The sequence below is a fragment of the Bactrocera latifrons genome, unplaced genomic scaffold, assembly GCF_001853355.1.
Source record: "Bactrocera latifrons isolate USDA-ARS-PBARC rearing strain unplaced genomic scaffold, ASM185335v1 scaffold_235, whole genome shotgun sequence".
Taxonomy (NCBI): domain Eukaryota; kingdom Metazoa; phylum Arthropoda; class Insecta; order Diptera; family Tephritidae; genus Bactrocera; species Bactrocera latifrons.
Genome location: NW_017535908.1, coordinates 62,716 through 82,519, shown reverse-complemented (window position 1 = coordinate 82,519; position 19,804 = coordinate 62,716). Strand labels below are relative to the sequence as shown.

Sequence of the window (19,804 nt, the reverse complement as noted above, 5' to 3'; positions counted from 1 at the left end):
AAGCTTGACATGGTCTTCTACTCTCCCGTGCATCTATCTAAATATAATATATACACTCGTGGCCACGCCAAACTTACCAGTATACTTTCTTAACGCTTTTTTCGGACTTTATCTATAATTATAGTTTTTAATTTATTACGTTTAATGAGTAAAACACAAATTAGCTTTTCTGTGTAAAGTGATACACCGACTAAACTTCGTGTTGCTATTAAAAAAGAAATAAATAAAATATATCAATTATAGTGTAAATGAAATTAAATTATAAAAAATAAAATTTTTTCATCGCGTGTCAATCTTATACATTTCGAGCTCATTATCTTTGAATTCATTTATCTATATCTGAATGTGTTTTGTTTTTAATTTTTAATATTTTTGATCAATAACATGTCATTAACATATTTCTAAATCAAAAATTTCTATACCGCTATAAAGTGTAGTCAAATATGCACAATACATGAAAATTTTGAGTGGTAAGGTTTGCGTGGCCACAAATGTATGTGTGCATATTGTTAATTATACTAATGTAAATATGTAGTTAATGCTATGGAAATTCGAAAATATTTGAAGTTAACAAATGTTTATAGTTATTACTAGAATACTATAATACATACATATATTGCATCATAAATCCACAAAAAGACATTTATATTGTAAGTTGTTTCTATATCTCACTGTTGTTGTTGATGCTTTGCGAATGTAACTGTACAATTCCTCCCTTTGAGTACTACGAAAACTGTACCTGCATACTTTTAATTATACTTACTCCTTTAAGTATTGCTTTAGCTACGAGTGTAGTTTTGGTAGTCGATAGACTTATTGACAGGTACTCATGGAGCAAGAAAATATCACTTTTAGTTTATAAAAATGCAAGGAAAATAAAATAGCTTATTAGAAATTTTTGAGCTCTTTTGATTTACTCATTTTGGACTGAGTTAATATTTGTGATTGTTAGTATTTTCATCATTTCTTCTATTGTCTGCAACATTTTCGACACTTTCCGAAACTATCGAACACAAATAATGTCCTTACTTCAACTTAAAGTTGACAAAACAAAAAAAAAAAACTAACATTGGTCAATGAGACCTCGAGGAGGACTATAATATATGCTTTTTAAGAATAGCAGAATATTTAATATTTAAATGTTTATGTATGAATAAATATAATATACAGTACAATGTCCGCAGCAACCAAATTTAATTTGGGAACACCCTAGGCTCAACGCTTGAAAAATCAAATCAAATTTTCTTAGGCATTATTTAACTTCTGGGTATACTTTTGTATATGTATATGTAACCATATTTTATATTTGGATAGAATTTTGTATGTTAAACTATATTAAACACTGTTACTTAGACATCTACACCTACACTTGTGCACTCAGCCATGCAAACTACTCTCTTAAGTGCCTTAAATGTGTCAAAACCTATTCATGTTATATAAAATCATTTGGATGTTCTTGATAATTGTGTCCGAAATATTTCCAAAAACCCTATTAAATGACTGCACCGGTATATAAATATGCATAATTGTACATAAATATACGCACACACATGGCAAATATATGTATGTGTATATTTAAAAACGATTTACACACCGTGAGTTTCTCAAAAAGCTGAAAATTGTAAGCCCTTATTTGAAAACATAAAAACATATGTACACATAATTTCACGAAACACATATGTAATTGAGCAAGCGATTTCTCGAAATAATCGATTTTACAAGCGGTTTTTAAAAACAAAATATGCTATAGTGTATATTATGTCGAAAGGCGACAGGCAATGTGTGTCAACTGGATTCACCTTAACTTGGTAGTATTGGTTGTTGGTGCGTGCATACACACGGTTAATTTCCCTCATGCAAATGCACAAAAGTCGTATTCATTATCATTATTTGCATATCTATTATTCATCCAAAACAAACATGAATTAACTCAAACACATTCACACGCATACCCAAAGCGAGACTTCCAATATGCATTCCCCGGCTTCCGGTAGTTTTGATTTCACCATCAATTAAATTATTTCGTATGAATAACGGTTATGTCGACACCATAATCTGCAATCAATATTTTTCGCAGATGTAAGTACTATATTTATGAAATACATAAGTATAAGCTCAGAAGGTTTGAAAATATCTACACACAGTAAGTGCTTCTAAATTCTCTTTCCCAAACACACTCAAGCAAAATCACATTGGACGTTTTATTAGTTGCCATTTTTATAAGCATATGGACCTGACTCGAAACCTGGCTGGATCACATACCACATTTACATTGGATGACAATGTAACCACAAGGCAACATTTAAGAGTAACTCGTAACATCAGTAATCAACAATACAAATTTTGGCAAAAGTTTTGTTCTTATATTTAAGTCAATTGTAATTGTAGTTACTCCACCAACCCTCCTCCCTACGATTTTGCATGCTACTGATACTTCTCTAAAATCCTCTCACGTACGTGTGACGTACTTCCCTTAAAATACTTGTACATGTTCTCTACTATAGTGTATGTATATTTGTATTTATTTATTAATCATATTTTTTTTTAGTAATATATGTTAGCTTGAAACAGAATTAACCCTAGTTTGTACGTATGCAAATAATGTATGTATTGATAGATAGATAGATCTAGCTAAAAATCTTTCTATATGTTTTGTTCTAATTAATTTCACAACCAATGAGAATTTCGGTACTCATAATTGACCTTCACAAACCCCAGAATTTTCAAAAACAGAACTGGGGGTTTCTGGTCGAGAACAAGTTTGGAACAAACAGTAATTTCCAAAAATTCTCACTTGAATCTGTGCTCAAATTAAAATAGGCAATGTGAAAAAATTTCTTTTTTTTCCAATATTCCAGCACAAATTCACAAACTTTAATTGAGCTAAATAAACAGAATTTGAAAATTTTTAATCACTTTATTTATTGCAAGTTCGGGAAGAGAAACGTTTCATATTAAACAACTTAGTAAGGAATTTATATATTTTTATTTATTTAGAAGGGAAATAAATATAAATAATTATTCGACTTATAGTAAGAAATTTATTTGCAATCAGTTCTCAACCGCAGGTTTGATTTTTTTATTTCACTTTATATTTGTATGTGCGTAGGTATACTAGTTGGTATATAATGTAGAATAGCGTAGACTAATTAAATCTCTAACTTCATTCTAAAGCTGCCGAAACTATACATAGTACAAGTATCTGGTATAATTAAGTTATTATTGAATAAACCACATGGCCCCGTTACGATCCACACACAGTTACACAATTCATGCTACTAAATGCAACGATCGTCCGGCTAGTCGCTCTACGTAATATTGGAAAATATCACTACTAAACCATCCATACTTATTTCCTTTTTTTCGTTTGCTAATCTAACTCTTTTTCAGTACCAGCTTTTCTCCGGTCGAACTTAAGCAAATTTTTTTACAAGTCACAGCTATCGCAATCATTTTTAACTCACCTAGCATTCGTTTAGCAAAACGCGACTTACAACTGCACCAAATTACAACGCGGCGGGCCTCAAATATACAAACTGCGACGAAATGATGTATCTCTGAGCATGAATTCATTATTAGAAAGAGGCAACTGGGCAATGGGAGCGCGCTATAGTAACCGCGTAGTATTACCAGCAGTTTTAAATATTCTTCATACTCACACCAGCTTAACACTCACACATTATATTTTACACAGTTATTTATTTAAATCACTTTTCAACACACATAAAACTGTAGGTTCATCCGAAATAAGTTCGCATAATGTCTAACATGAACGAACCACTTGAATAAGAAACGCAATAATATATATACATATATGTACATTCATATTTTCGAAATATGAAACAGCCTATGCTGTAAAACACCCACACCTCTAACCTAAATGCAAATGCAATCATTTTAGAAACAAACATTACTTAGTAGTTGTTTGCAACGAGTGGAATATACTCGTCGTAGTGTCTGGAAATCTGGAAATACGATTGAATTTAAAAACTCCTATTTATTCTTATATAACCCAATATTTCCAGCAATTTTAGAATCTTAGCGTCTTTAGAAAACAATCACAGCCAGCTATGGTATATGGTATTTATGTATTTAAGATGTTGATATTCACTTAAAGGAATCTCGATGTTTTAGTAGCGTCAAGTGTTGTAGGTGAAACGTAAAAAAGTTCCATTAACACTTTGCACACACATATATAATATATGTATGTGTGTATGTAGGTGTATCAGTAGCTATACGTAGTGTTTACCTCAGTCGATAGTGACACGAGTCTCACTTAAAAAAAATCATCCTCAAATCTATGCTGTTTACTTCTACACTTTCTCTAACAAGCTGTGCTAGCGGTCGGTTAACTGTAATTTTGTTTTACTAATTTTTAAACAAATATTGCAACTTTCGAATTTATTTGGAAAAAAAAAACAGAGCATTTCGACAGACTTCCCACAAATGTCTTAGCGATTCTTTGGCGTGCCAGCAGCACCGCAATAAACTTAGAATTGAAAGTAAGCTATACTCATGATTTTACAACTTAGAACAAGTATTTCAGTAAAATAAGTGTTTAGATGCTAACGGTTTATTATTTGTATGAGAGAAAAAAAAAAAATAATAATAATTAACAGAACATCAGTACGCAGTAACGTCATCAATAACACCACAACTACTACTACTGAGCTAAAGGTTGTTAATCCTCTGAGAAGGGCAGGTCCCTATCCAAACATGGATGCAGTTGGTTATAAATGAAATCCCGTTAAATACATATACGGCTTGCTTTATGTGTGAATGTTTGTGTCAAGTGCCGTTTACGATACTTAAAACCAGATGCAATAATACAGAGGCGATTTGTTTAATGTACTCACTTCTTAAATAGAATTAGAATACAACAACAAAAATGCACACTATGCGTAAAGAAACCTTCAAAAAGAGTGAAACAAATACAAAAATGTATAAACATGTTATGAAATATTCGCAAAAGAGAGAGGATTTATTGACATTGTTAAAATAGCGAAATGTTATTGCTGTTAGTGAAGGCAAATAGAAGGAAAACAAATTACATATAACGATTGTTGGGATTTTTTGCGGACGCCGTGCGGTGAAAACTGTACACAAAACTGTATTTAATATTAGATATTATATACATAAATCGTATTCATATAAGGATACTCTGTCAATTTTACAGCACTCAAATGAAATGTCCAAAGAATAAGAATAAGAAAACATACTCTAAATATACATACATATATACATACATACATCTAATGAAAACTGTATTTCCAAAGTTAAAAGAAATAAATACAAGTTTCAGAATAACATTTATATTTTATGGATTGTTCTAGCGTGTATACACAATATTAGATAAATATATATATATATAGTTACTTCTTATCAAAGTACCTAATTATTACGTTATTATATGTATATCTATTTGTACAATTCATGTATTTAAAAGACAATCAATATATTTCCACGTATAAGGCGAAAAACACGTGTAACGTGACTTAAACAATATGCTTAGCTCAATGTGGAAACGAACTACATACTTCACTTAAATCAGGAACTTTCAATACTTTAGTTGAACTCTTACGCTAATGCTTGAACCATTTCCACATTGAACTAAGTAGATACTCTATAAATTTTAGTATATACCTGCCTATATGAATACACTTATATTTCGTACTTATTATAGAAAAACTACCAAAAGTCCATTTTTACTCTAAAAAGCGCCAGACACGTAAATTCTTTTACAGGGATTGCCTAGCTTTTGCGTATGCAATCACATCTACTGGTTGAACTTGCACATTTAAAATTAGAATGCTTGTAGGTTCACACCACCGATCCTAACAATATTATATGATAATCTGATAATCAAAAATTGTATAAAAACACACTTACATACATTTTTTTCATATGTTTATGTATGGATTTTGAAAGTGCAATGTCGAAATAATTAATATTTATAAATATTTTTTTGTCACATGCAAATTCACGATTTTTTTACAAATCAAGCATGTAAACACCCATTAAAATTTTGATAATCAAATCCAAATTAAAAGAAAAATTAAAGAAATTCACATAGAGCATGGCTGCAGCTCTGAAGTTTCAACCAAGCCCATTTTCGGCTATTAATATTTAAATGCAAGTGTTTATTGAACAGAAACCACTGAATTTCATGTTTCGTGTGTATGGTATATAATTTGTTAAGGCGAATATCAATTTTATGAATTAACTTTTATATGTTTTCCATTAAATATATATAAAAAATGGTGTATTTATTTCAGTCCATTAATTGCACTTAAATTAAACATAAAAAGGGGAAAGCAAAAGCTCAAAAAACGACTGAATTCGAATTAATTAGTTAACTAATTTGCATATATAAACATATACATAATCAATTATATACTAATTTTAGTAACCAAAAATAATTTGCCACAGTTAGGACAATTGCCAAATATATTGTGGAATAACATAATAACGTATGTATATTTTATAAGCAGTTCGATTATTTTTACAAACTATAAACTTTAGTGTAATTACATATACACATACATATAATAGATATAAAATGGTAATGTAATTTATGTACTGTGTATATTTTAATTAGTGTTTTACGACAAACAAGAGTCGATATACATAAATGCAAGTATAGTCCTCAAGCAGGAAAAATTAGCTGTTTAATTCATCTAGTTTGTAAAATTACTTTATTGAAATGTTGAGGATTTTTTTTTTTTTAAATAGGTGTATACATATTATTTCACTAGTTCATGTAATTAAACGCGTGTTTAGTCGGAAATCACATAATTGTTCCTAACTAATGTTCACACTGAAACTATAAAGTCTACAATTTCATAGAAGAGAGTGAAGTATAAAATCCTTGAAAGAGTACTTTCAAACTAGAAATGGACTTACATCAAATCAATGAATCTGAATGTGTTTTAAAATTCAATTTTATTTGTACATACAGAAGATAAAGGAAATAAGTTTTTATAGCAATTGTTTGAAAACTGTTAAAATCTTTTTGGATGTAAGCTGCTAGATATAAGCATCTAGTCGGCTGCAAAATGAACAGTTATGATTATGGCATCAATATTGTTTAAAAGTTTTCGATAATTCTAAAGAATATTTTTAAAAATGAGTGTGTTTAAAAAAGGGAGTTGATTGAGGAAAGAAAGAACCAGTTATTACAAATATATTTATGCATAAAAATTTATGTCAACTCTTTTAAAGTACTGAATAATATTTGAATGTGTAATAAATGTGACCAGAAAATGTATACACTTGACTTTCAATATATTTTTTTTACTATAAGGGGAAGGCAATTAGTTTCAACTTAAATCATTTGTAAAAAAAAAAATACCATAAAATTAATTTTTTGTGATTAGAGCTACATGTTTATTTTCGTTGAAAATTCAAATTATCACTGAGGCATAAAGGATCTATGCTACTTTTTTCTCTTTGTGTGCAGAATGGAAGTTCCTTATAAGTCTCTAATTTCTGGTTTATGCGACCTGTTTCGCTATCACCGACTTCCGTATTGGCTTCACCGACTAAAATCTGTAAATATGATGGAAGGGTTAAATGCATTCATTTAATGCTTTTCGAACTAATTTTAAAAAATATCATTATATTTGCAAATAACGACGCTTATTTTAAATGTAAATATACACGTAAACAATAAATACATCTATTTAAGTATATTAATAAAATATATATATTTTATTAAACTGATGAAAGCGAATATTACCTCAAATTCTTTTGCCAAAAATTCTGCACTCTTCGCATCCAAATTTGGCTGAGGCAATCCCATTAATGCATTTCCTAAAAATTTGTAAACAGATCTGCAAATAAAAAATATTTAAGGATTTATTATTTGCTAACCTATAATATAATTAATTACTTTAGATCCACGCCGTCTAACTCTTTGGGTTCAGGAAGGTCTTCATTATTTGCAATAGCATTAATTACTAAAGCGGGCTCATACAAACATAGTTCTGGCAAATTCCACTTTTTAAATACTTGAAGCCACGATTCAATGTTAGAAAAGCTCAGAGAATCACATTCTTCGTGTACATTTTCTTGCGCCATTTGTATGCGCTGATTCATGTACTCTGTCAATAAAAAGGATTTATTTTAGTTTTTACTTATTTTAAAATAACATACCTAGCACAGAATTTTTATTAAATTTTGATGCTGCTATCACTTCGTCAACACTGTGTGAGCTGCAACCATTTTCCAACAAATGGTTTAAAACTTTCTTTTTCATATAACCATAAACATGAGTCTTCTCAGTGGACACTCTCTTCTTCCCAGTTTTCTCCGGCTTCTCGTCAGAATTTTGCGGCTCGGTATCTCTTTAAGAAAAATAAGACAAACTAAGGCCTCTAAATGGCATAAACTGTTGTAGTTGTGAACATTTACCCTTTGTTACTTTTTATGCTTTCCACCGGTGCGTCCTCAGTACTATGTAAAAGCCGCTCAAAACTATCGTCGGGTGATTGATTTCTGCAAAGGTAGATTTATATTGTTTGAGCACTATTTTATTATCAATAAAACTTACATTTTACTTTCAATAGATTCATCCATTTTCTCTACTTGTAATTAATCCATTTAATGAAGTAAAATTTGCTTTAGATAAATTCGATTTTTGTTTATTATGTACGCCAATTGCGAACAGCTGTTTTATTAGGAATGGATGGGAATGAAATACGATGCTGCCATATTAAAATGTATTGCTATCTAAATAAATAAACCAAAAACCAAACGGACGGTGATTTGACTGAACTTGAATAATTTTTTAAATGCGACATAAATTAAGAAGAATGAAATAACTTAGATAAAGAATATTAAAAAAAGTTAATTCAAAGCAATATATCAAGATCAAATTGTGATTAATTATGTTCAAATCGGAAATTAAAATATAAAAAAAAATTAAAACAAATTATATTAGGGATTAAATTAAAAAGAAAATTTATAATTTTATTTAAGAAAGAAGTAGATAAAATCGTATGACTTTGAATTTTCTTAGTCTTTATTGGGTTTCGTTTATGATGTGATATATCCATAATTTCTGTAGTAGAAATCATTTGCGGCAATAACATGGCATGTTGAATGAGCATATTGGAGCGATTGATTATGAGAGTTAAGTGGATTCAAACACTCCTATATAAATATGGAACAAGAAAAAATGTCGACTTCAGTTGCACCGAACTTATAATACCCTTCACTTACAAAATAGTTTCCATACAAGAACTTGATTTGAATCACCCACTCTATATGGCAGCTACATACACATATAGGTGGTATGGTGGTCCGATCTAAATAATTTGTTCGGTGAATGTACTGTTACCATGTGCAAAAATTCATCGCAAATTTCGTGTAGATATGTCCTGAAATGATAAATTTTTTTTATGCATATAAGAACTATATTTTGATCGTTCAGTTTGTATGGCGGCTATGCTATAGTGGTCCGACGTCGACAGCTTCTTGGGCAGAAAAAGACATTTGTAAATTTTCAAATCAATAACTAAAATATTGAGATGCTAACTGACGTATATACAGACAGATAGACGGATATGACCAAAAGAAAAAGCTTGTCATGCTGAACATTTATATACATATGTGTTTCATAAGGTCCACGACCCTGTTCAGGGTATAATTAAATTTTTTAATTTCTTTGATGACGGCGTAGGGTTTCTCCCCACTCAAAACAAAAAACACAAAAAAAACAAAAAACGACGTTAATAAACGCACTTTAATTTCACACACATAAGATGGATGGATCACATGCGCTCGTGCCTACATACTCAAACAAGTGCGATATCCATGTACATATGTCAGCTATTCACTACAATTGTGTATTGGATAAATTCTCTCAATGATCAACAGAGAAGTCCGCGTTGATCAGAGTACAGGCGTAAAGTAAGCTCAGCATGATCCACAGTTAGAGTTCTGAAAGCAACAAAGCCGGACACGACTTCGAAACACGGCGCGTGTAGTTAAACAACCGGTTTGTAAGCTAACGCGTATAGATCTACTCACAATCCAACTTGTTTACTCACTTATTGATGTTATGTGATAAAATGTGAAGAAACCATACATTGTACGCAATAAATTAATAATAAGTACTATATAAATATATCAGGGTGTGTGCAGAGTGAAGTATTGAAAATAATATTTAACAAAAAACTAACAAAAAATGGATGAGGATCGAGCAAGTATGCGCTCAGCGAACACTCATAATCCACTCACCTCTGCAGCAAATAACGCGCTATGGAGTCTACAGGGAAACAGTCCCGGTCATCCAGTGAATGGCTCCCCTGCAGCGATACCACAAAACATATTCGCAAATCCGGCGATTCAGCCTTCGAGTGTGATAAACCTATCCAATTCGTCCGATGTCGTTATAGGGCCCATGACCCAATATCAGGGTCCCGTAACGATATACCAATATATGGATGCTACAGTGGAAGCGCGATCGACGCAAGCGGGTGGAGGTAACTTATTATGCACCTAAAAGCTCATACTTTTTTCCATGCTCCTGAAGATGTTTCGGTATTTTCGAGCTTTTTGGAGACTTTGTTTGCTTTGTTTGGTTGTTTATATCTACACATTTATTCACACATAAAGATATATGTACATATGTATGAACTTGTGTGATGAAAGTTAAAATGAGTGTCAGAGATAGATAAATATTGAGTAGTTAAAAAGTCTTTTCGTATTTCTAATAAAATTTTAACAATTTTTTTTTATTTATACTAATAAATAAATAAACAAATATGTATAATTTTTGTTCCCCACTTTTTGAAATTTTTCCGCTAGAGACATTATTCTATCAGTGTAAGCGAGCGACTATTGTTATGCTGCACGAACTGATACAGCATTATCTCATTTTTTATACAAAAATTTCAAAATATAGCGAATTTCTTCATTATGTTCACTCCTTTTCGAACAGCTGAAACTTTTTTTCAAATTCCCGAAATTCAGCATTTTTGATTAAATGAAGCTTAAAATCTCACCTTTCAAATATATGGTATGATACAATGTGATAGGTAGCACTGGAGATATACGACTGCAGTGGCATCTATTGACAAAACACGAAAAGACTTTTTCGACTAACCAATAAATGTATAAACAAAGAAAGCATTTAATGACTATTATGTTTAGTAAATTTCACCAGACAATTAATTTGCAATTCGTAGTTATTAATACAAAATATATCACGATCTATTCAAATATACTTATGCATGCCATTGTATATACACGGAATCACGACATCACGGTAATTATAGTTGAGCATTTATTACTCGCGAATTCCCAGAAATAAGCGCACTTGTTAGTTTGTAAGTAGACTTCCAATGTAATTCTAAAGTAATTGGCACTAGTTCATATGGCTGGCTTAAAGCTAAAATTTAAATCATTTGAATGCGCCTAAATTTGCTTTCCAATTTGTACTGGCTTGTTCATTTTAACATTACATTGACAATATTAAATTTTACTGTTAGCGTTTTACCGCTGTGGATTTTAAAATTTTTCACTAATTGCAATATAATTAAAAATACTCAAAAATTTCCTTTACTATTTGAGATAAACTTTGAACAGTGTTCTCGCAAATATAGCGCCAGACCATCTTTTGCACAGGGTTTCTACAGTTCCGAGCTGATGATATTTGCCAACTTGGCGGCCAGACAATACTTAGACTTTTATTGTCCATATTTTCTTTTCGTAGTAATTTTGTTTATTAATGAAATAAGCTACATATGCTTCATCTTCTAAAATGGTCAACTTGGCGTATGAGTAACTTTTCCTTGTTTCTGCGTTAAGAACAAGATATTTGGTATTCGTGTAGCACAACAATGGTTTGCCAGCTTACGTTCTGGCACGTTCGATGTGAAAAATGAACACCGCGCTGGTCGGCCTATCGTTGAAAAATTCGATGAAATTATGGACAAGTTTGACCAGGACCATTACATAAGCAGCCATGCCATCGTTAAGAAACTTAACATTAATTGTCAAACAGTTTTGAACTATTTAAAAAAGGCTATCTGCAAAAAGAAGCTCGATGTTTGGTTACCACATGAATTGTTGGACCTTGTGAAGAATTTAATGGACTGCATTAACAACTGCGATTCTTTGCTGAAACTAAATAAAATCGAATCGTTTTTGAGGCGAATGGTAACAGGAGACGAAAATGTATCAAATACGAAAATAATGTGCGAAAATTATCATGGTCCATGAGGGATAAAGCTCAACAAATGGTCGCGAAGCCAGTATTGACGCCTCGAAAAGTTATGTTGAGTGTTTGGTGGGATTGGAAAGAAATCATCCACTATGAGCTGCTCCAGCTTGGTCGAACGATTGATTTTACACTTTACTGTCAACAACTGATGAGATTGAACCAAACAATCGAAAAAACGGTCAAAACTGAACAAGAGAAAATGCTTCGTCTTCCATCAGGACATCGCTACACCAAACAGATCTTTGATGACTTGGCAAAAACTGGGAGAGCTTGGCTGGGAAGTTTTGATCCATCAACCATATAGCCTTGACCTTTCACCATCGGACTACCATTTGTTTCTATCAATGCAGAACTCCCATAGTGGAGTAAAGTTGGCTTCAAAAGAAGCCTGTGAAAATTTTTTGCCAAGAAACCAGAAAGTTTGACACTGATGGCATAATGTCTCTAGCGGAAATATATGTAGCAATAAGTGGTCGACCAAAATGGTACAATACGAAAATACTTTATCGACTACCCAATATTTATGCATGTATATGTACGGTGTACATAACGAATTCGAATACGAAGTTCATAAAGTCCGAGAAATTAAATTACGGTTCCAATTGTCCGTCGCCTTTGTGAATCATAAATTTCGTACGAAAATTAATTTATTTGCAATCATCTTTGAGCATGCCTTTAATCATCATCAGAAAAGTGAATTTGATAGGGAATAGTGGCTTTAGCTCTTAGCTATTAATTCTGTCGAAAGCTTAAAATAATTATGAACTAATTACACTCAGAAAACGTAAAGTCTGGTGTTTATATCTTTTCGTGTTAATGGGCACATCAATTACATGCGTGGTGATAAACACATACATGTGGACACCTACATATAACTATGTTCCTGTGACTATTAGGGTGGTTCCGACAAATTGTACACGTTGATTTTTGACTTTTATAAAATTTTAACAAATAACCTTAAATGCGTTATAAAATTGCTGCAATTTCTAAACTACTGAAATGGATCACCCTAATGCGACCATACACAAATATACTATTTACACAATCCGATATTGTTTATTGTATATACGAATAAGCGCAACAACGACACATGAGCGTTTACAATGAAGTAGTGAAAATGAAAAAATACGTGCTGAACATGCTTACTTACTTGCATACAGCGGGCAGAGTCAAAGTACTAAGAAACAATGATTTTCACTCACTCCCTCTTTTCCTCATGTAATAGTTTTACGTTACGTTTTCTTACATACATATTTACTCGCGCACTTGTACATATCCACCAGCGATAAATGGATATTCTTACGATTCCCTAGTGAAAATAAACCATCACAGAGCGCTCCAGCCACTTGTACCTCAATAACACTGTAGTGCCACACACACACTGATGCAAATCACAAAGGTGATATCACAAATGGCACAGAGAGGCGAACTCTGTTTGACCAGTTCGCCGGATAATCGCTTGGCTTGCTGGATGATTGTTTGCAGCGCTGCTTATTGGCCCATCCGCCGGCGAGTGGTTCTCCGGCTCATTGGTCGATTTGTCAACTTTTGAGTAAAGTTTTTCGAAAATTCAACAATCGCATTTAGTAGTAAATTCGTTGAGCGCTGTTGATGCGGTTTTACGACGGCGCATTGTGACGAACACGAATGCCTCTGATAACGAAAAAATCGCGACAATGACGTGACGATTGTTTTCGAATTTTTTTCAACATAAATTATTGATATCGCGGCGAACACGGTAGTCTATATTGTGACAAAGTCATAAAACTGTTGGAAATCAATACAAACAACAATAAAACGAAAATGTGTGCCAATAAGACGGAAGCAATTTGCGCAAAGAAATCATTGTATATAAACACAAAGTGAAATCAATGTGAAACGAGTGAGAAATATGTGCTAAAAATAATTATTAGTGACGTCACATAAAATACTGTGCATTCGGCAATTAGTCATGTCACATAACAAACTCTGTGGAAGTTCTAAAACGTCCCATTCTTCGCTTAAATCAGCTCATAATTTGCAAAGTAAAGTGTGATAAAACGTTGAATGCTTTTTATGCCGCAAGAAACGAATAATGTTGTCCATGTAGGAAAACTCTTAGTCACCGTACAAGAACACCAACATACTAAAGTCACCACACTTTAGAAAGGCTAGTGCAGCTAAAGGCAAAAGTAACTTTAATAAGTGTTGGATTTCATAATAGAACATAGCAAGTAATCACAACATTTTTCGAGTCAGACCGTTTAGCAGAGTTAGTCAATTTTTTTGTTTGCCTTTTACAACATTAGGAAAAATATAACAAATAAATAAAATAGCAACATTATTCCATCATTTTATTTGCCATAAAGCAATCGGTGCTCAGCAGATTAAACCCATTACATTTCTTTAAGTTTATTATTTCCATTTCCATTTCCGGCGGGCATGTCGCGGACGTTTCTTATTTTATGCACTTACACACACATGTTTAGAAATGAATGTGAATAATGAGTGTTGAACTGACTTCTTTTGCAAATCGCGCATTCCTATTGAGACATGACGAGTGTGGAAATACTAAAGAGCTTATCAAGTAATGTGTATGTTACAGTGAATGCTAAATTTGCTGGCAGCTGGCACTGCATGTCATTGCATTTAACAGGGAAAACAAATACCAAACAACAATTAAAAATTAACATTTTGAAAAGCTACATGTGCAATTATCATACAAATAAAATAAAATAATTGTAAACATTACAAATGTCGTGTTTATTAATAGCAGAGAAAAGTTGAACAAAAACACGTTTATATTGCCACTTGTTGCGCACCGCAGTTATATTCAACTTTTATGTGCAGCGCAGAATATATGTAAAAGGAGACGATCAGTTGAACTAAATAACGCTAAACAAAATGAAACTGCTGTTGAAAGTGAACTCAGAAAGAGCTCGCAAACGCTACGCTCCCTCAGCGCCTGCAGCGACCGCCACCACAAGACGTTAGTACCAGTTTAATTAATTTTTCACTAATTGTTTATCGATGTTTTAGAAATTGTAAGCAAAATCAAAACTGCGCAGCTGAAATACTTATATGTAGCAATTGCATTCGCCGCCCGAAAAAAGGCACACATCATTTTCGCAGCTTTTGTCAAATTCACTTTTTAATAAAACATACAAGTCATGTTTTTGAAAAATTGATGTACGAAAAATTAACAAATACATTTATGTACTTATATGTATGTGTCTATACATGTATATAGTATACATTAGGGTGTGGAGATTTTGAGTAGAGAGGAGAAATTGAGTAAAAAATTTACCTTACTTTAATTTATTAATACATACCTGCAAACAGCCTCTTTGGCGAAGAAATTAAGAGAAGAATAATGTCTGATCCATATCGTTTGTTGAGAGGTCCGCAGTTAAAGAGCCGAAAAAATGCGAATTTTCCAGAACTTTTACTGAGAAAACTTTTATTTATAGTCTTTTCGTACCTCTAATCAAACTTCAACTTATTCTTTTTAATTTTTTAATAAACTTTAATGGTTTTTCAGCGAAAACTGTGACATAAATTTTCACAGGTTTCTCTTGATGGTGCAAGGTCAAGGCTATATGTTGCATGCATCTAAACTTCCCAGCCAACATCTGCCAGCTTTTGTTGGGTCATCAAAGCTGTGTGTGGTCTAGCGCTGTCCCGATTCAAAGTGAAGCCCTTTTCGTTGGCCGTTTTATTTCGATTGTTTGCTTCAATCTCATGAGTTGCTGACAGTAAAATGTAGAACCAATCCTTCGACCTGGCTGTAGCAGCTCATAGTGGATGATTCCTTTCCTTTCCAAACCTACCAAACACTCAGCATAACCCTTCGAAGCGTCAATACTGGGTTTAAGACCATTTGTTGAGCTTCACCATGCTTGGACCATGATCTTTTTCGCACATTATTGTTGTATTCGATCCACTTTTCGTCTTCTGTTATCATTTGCTTCAGAAATGGTTCGATTTCATTTCGTTTCAGCAAAGAATCGCAGATGTTAGTTCGGTACATTAAATACTGTAACTTTTTTCAACTTCCCCGAATTTAATTTTTTAGTTAAATTAGCTTAAAATCTGGAAAGGTGCCAACACTACGTGGTATGACACAATGTGATTGGTAGCACTGCAGATATATGACTGTAACAACATCTATTGACAAAATATGAAAGACCCGACTACCCAATGTTTATTGATTCAAAAATTTGTACACGTATTATAGTAGTATCTTTTAACTGTATTTTAAGATTTAGTAATAGTAAAAATATTTATTTGGACGTTTCGTGGTGACCACTGTATTTCCGGAAAAAAATCGATTTATTACCAACATTTCGGCTTTAAATAGTTTACAAAAAATATTTATCGGTGAGGAAATATCTTCTTTACTAAAAAATAATCAGTTTAGCCGTTTTCGAGTAATGTTGGTCCCGACTTTGAAAACACCATTTTGAGAAAAACGCTTTTAAAGTTTTGCCTTGTACTTCCAAGTACTCTGAAACACCGAAACAGTGATTTAGAACCTCAAAGAAAGCTTTTATTGGAAGTTAAAATAATATTCCTTTATTAATTTTTGAACAACAAAGCAAACTTTGGCTATTGTCAGCTTTTATGATTTGAAAAAAAAAACTGTATGGTTTGTTTCTCCTTATGATTTCAACTAATATTTTATTCTTCTCAAACCAACAAACCCTCTAAAGTTGTCTTTTGCTCTGTTTTTTCCCCTAGGAATCAACCAAAATACGAGTAATGTAAACACCTCAGTTTTTCAAAAGCTTTCCACATCCTCCAAGCTACTATTGTTGCTCATTGTTGTTGTTATAATTGTGGCCGTAGTAATTATTTACATACAGATACAGCAAAACAACAAGCAGCAGCCCGGGCCCATAGTGTTTGGCAATACCTATGAGCATGGCACATGTAAGTATATTGGGAAAACCAAACCCGACGCGAGATTACTGGCGTGGAAATTTATCATGAATATTTGTACCACATATGTATGTATGTAAATAAAAAAATAAATTTCCTCATTGTTCATATTAATTTACAATAATCATCACATTATTTTGATTGGTTCCAAGCTACCTATTTACAGTTGTTCTACTATATAAGTAACCCTTATGAAAATTAAATCATGTTTAGGCATATTTATATTTTTACCTCAGTACCTGATGATAATTTTGAAGAAATTTTTATTTTAAGTATCTTAGTTCCGAATTTAGGAAATGGACATCTGGTGATAGACCGCGAGCAATGGGGTGCCTCGGAGTTGTCGAAAACCCTAACAGTACCACTAAAACATCCGATACCATATGTCATCATAACGCATATTGGCGTCCAGTCGAAGCCTTGCGAAACCGTGTACAAATGCTCAATTAAAATGCGTACCATACAAGACTCGGCGATTGCGGAAAAAAACTTACCCGACATTCAGGCGAATTTTTATGTGAGTGGCATAAAATAATCGAACGAAATTTGCAGGGTTTTCAGTACAGTGTTATTGAGCGGTTTTGCTGTTTTTTGTTCGTAGCTTCATTAATCACTAATTATATGCTTAGTCAATTATTTCGGTAATTACACAATTATTTTGGCTACATTTAATTTAGCGACTCGCCGAAAGCGAATATCGGAAAATTTTGAAACCACAAGCGGTTACTTTGGTATTGTACATAATTTTATTTTGACAGTGATTTTTAAATAACTCGTTAATTTTGAATCAAGAGAACTGTCAAAACTCCCAACAAGGCAAATTCTACAAACAAGATATAATCGATTAACCAAGCAACCTTATAACAAAATTCCATCCATGTCTATATTGCAATAATTGCTAAAAAAAAAACACTAATATTTCAAAGGTTGGAGACGATGGCAACATTTATGTGGGACGTGGTTGGGACTACGCGAACACTTACGCGAACGACACCTTGGCTGTTACGTTTATGGGTGATTACGGACGCTACGAGCCAAGCCAAAAGCAGTTGGAGGCGGCCCAATACCTACTATCCTATGCTATCGCCAATAAATACATTGAGCTGGGCTACAAGTTGGTGGCGCAAAACCAGGTAAGCCAAGCTGTAAATTTACTATATTAAGCTATTTAGAATATGTCATTAAATCATTTCAAAATTGTATCAACAACAATTCCAATTTAATAGAAAATATTAAATGCTGAAACCATGTAAAATCTTTCTAGACAAAGGTCTCAAAAAGTCCGGGCGCCAATGTTTACCGTCAAATCAAAAAGTGGCCACACTTTTATCCTTGTGGTATTGGGGACAATCCGAGGTGCGGCGTTGAGCTGAACATGCCAGATGTTTGGGATGGAAAAATGTAAACACTATCAGCAGCACTATGACAACTCTACAAATAAATAGCATAAGTAATAGTAATTATAGAATACCTCAGTAAGAGATAGGTCTGTAGCACATATTGGACATAAAATGAGATTGGTTTTTACAAAAGATTTTTACACAAGCATATTATTTTCTGTTGTATATATGACTTACTTTTGATACTTTGATATAGTCATACAAACCAATTCGTATGCCTGTTATCATCTAATTCCAGAAATGTTTAGGCTTTTAGTTGAATATGATATTTGTAATATACGAATAATAAAAATATTTAAACAAACTATCTCACAACTTTTATTTTGCACAATTGAACGATCTGCATGGCTTTGCGCGCCTCTAAAAAATTTAAATTTTTTTTGTAAATTTGTCAGAAACCGTCATAGAGAATTGTTTCATTTATTTCATTAAGGCGTTTATGCACCATTCCTTGATGTGTTTCTGACACAGTGATCCAGGCAAGTAAAAATATTATTTATTTTTTTAATTCTTTGTTTTAAAGAAAATCAGACTGTAACAATCTCAATTAAGTCATACGACACATGCTTAGTAAAGAATAGTAAGACTTTGTTAATTAATTTAAAAATCTTACTTTCTTCTTCAAAATCAATGTGGTAATCCTCCTTTGTAAAATCAGGCGAATACGTTGGTTGCAGCATGATATTTTTTGGAAATTTGGCGAAAAACTAACAAACAACCTACAGGGTTTGTCCGGAAAGTAATGGGAATGAGTCGATTAAAATAAAAAATGTATTGAACCAATCGTTACAATTCTTTAAAAACTTTCAAAATAGGCTCCTTCGTGTCGATGCAGCGCTGACAGCGCGATTTCCAAGCATTTAAGGCATAACGGAAGGCGTTCTTCCTAATATCCCTCAGAGACGAGGTGTATGCTACTTGGATCCCCTCTGTCGTCTCAAAAGAAAGGAAGATTGCCTCGGGATCATACTCAAAAATCCATGACTAGTCACCTGTGATTACGTTATTAAAAATTGGGAGTCATTTTGACACATGTCCAAATTTTCTCGGCAGACTTCCGCTCGGCGCAATTTCTTGTCGTCAGTGACCATTTTTGAGATCATCTTCGCGCACACCTTGCTCATGTTCAAGTGCACCGTCACAATGTCAGGTACCACAGATTTTGATAAATTTAACATCTGGGCAATTAAACTCAACAATTCATTAACAACAACAACACTTCATGCTAAAGCAACATCTGGGTAAGTCTGCTTGA

At 32.7% G+C, this 19,804-nt stretch overlaps 3 protein-coding genes across 8 annotated transcripts in view; 2 read left to right on the top strand and 1 right to left on the bottom strand.

Annotated features, from left to right (window-relative positions):
- LOC108968961 (SCY1-like protein 2) overlaps positions 1 to 3,870 on the top strand; it is a 35,320-nt gene extending 31,450 nt beyond the window's left edge. For both annotated transcript variants that reach the window (XM_018933348.1, XM_018933347.1), the window contains one exon: positions 3,391 to 3,870. In XM_018933348.1, coding sequence (XP_018788893.1) covers positions 3,391 to 3,417 — 27 coding nt within the window. In that variant the 3' untranslated portion in view covers positions 3,418 to 3,870. The remainder of the gene's footprint in view (positions 1 to 3,390) is intronic.
- Positions 3,871 to 7,358: 3,488 nt separating this feature from the next.
- On the bottom strand, positions 7,359 to 8,712 carry LOC108968968. Its single transcript, XM_018933369.1, has 6 exons — positions 8,552 to 8,712; positions 8,413 to 8,496; positions 8,155 to 8,345; positions 7,892 to 8,102; positions 7,739 to 7,832; positions 7,359 to 7,548 (listed from the first exon to the last, which is right to left on the bottom strand). The coding sequence occupies exons 1-6, from the start codon at positions 8,575 to 8,577 to the stop codon at positions 7,387 to 7,389; spliced, it is 768 nt and encodes a 255-aa protein (XP_018788914.1). The 5' UTR covers positions 8,578 to 8,712; the 3' UTR covers positions 7,359 to 7,386.
- A 1,240-nt stretch (positions 8,713 to 9,952) lies between these two features.
- LOC108968967 (peptidoglycan-recognition protein LA) lies at positions 9,953 to 18,816 on the top strand. 5 transcript variants are annotated; one of them, XM_018933368.1, is made up of 6 exons: positions 13,806 to 13,967; positions 14,698 to 15,197; positions 16,949 to 17,140; positions 17,431 to 17,666; positions 18,076 to 18,282; positions 18,414 to 18,816. In XM_018933368.1, exons 2-6 carry the CDS (start codon positions 15,113 to 15,115, stop codon positions 18,552 to 18,554), a joined length of 861 nt encoding a protein of 286 aa, XP_018788913.1. In that variant the 5' UTR covers positions 13,806 to 13,967; positions 14,698 to 15,112; the 3' UTR covers positions 18,555 to 18,816. The 5 variants fall into 5 exon arrangements, with proteins under 5 accessions (XP_018788909.1, XP_018788913.1, XP_018788912.1 ...); XM_018933367.1 differs by having other exon boundaries at positions 13,806 to 14,253; positions 14,814 to 15,197; XM_018933366.1 differs by having other exon boundaries at positions 13,806 to 14,253.
- Positions 18,817 to 19,804: the final 988 nt, after the last annotated feature.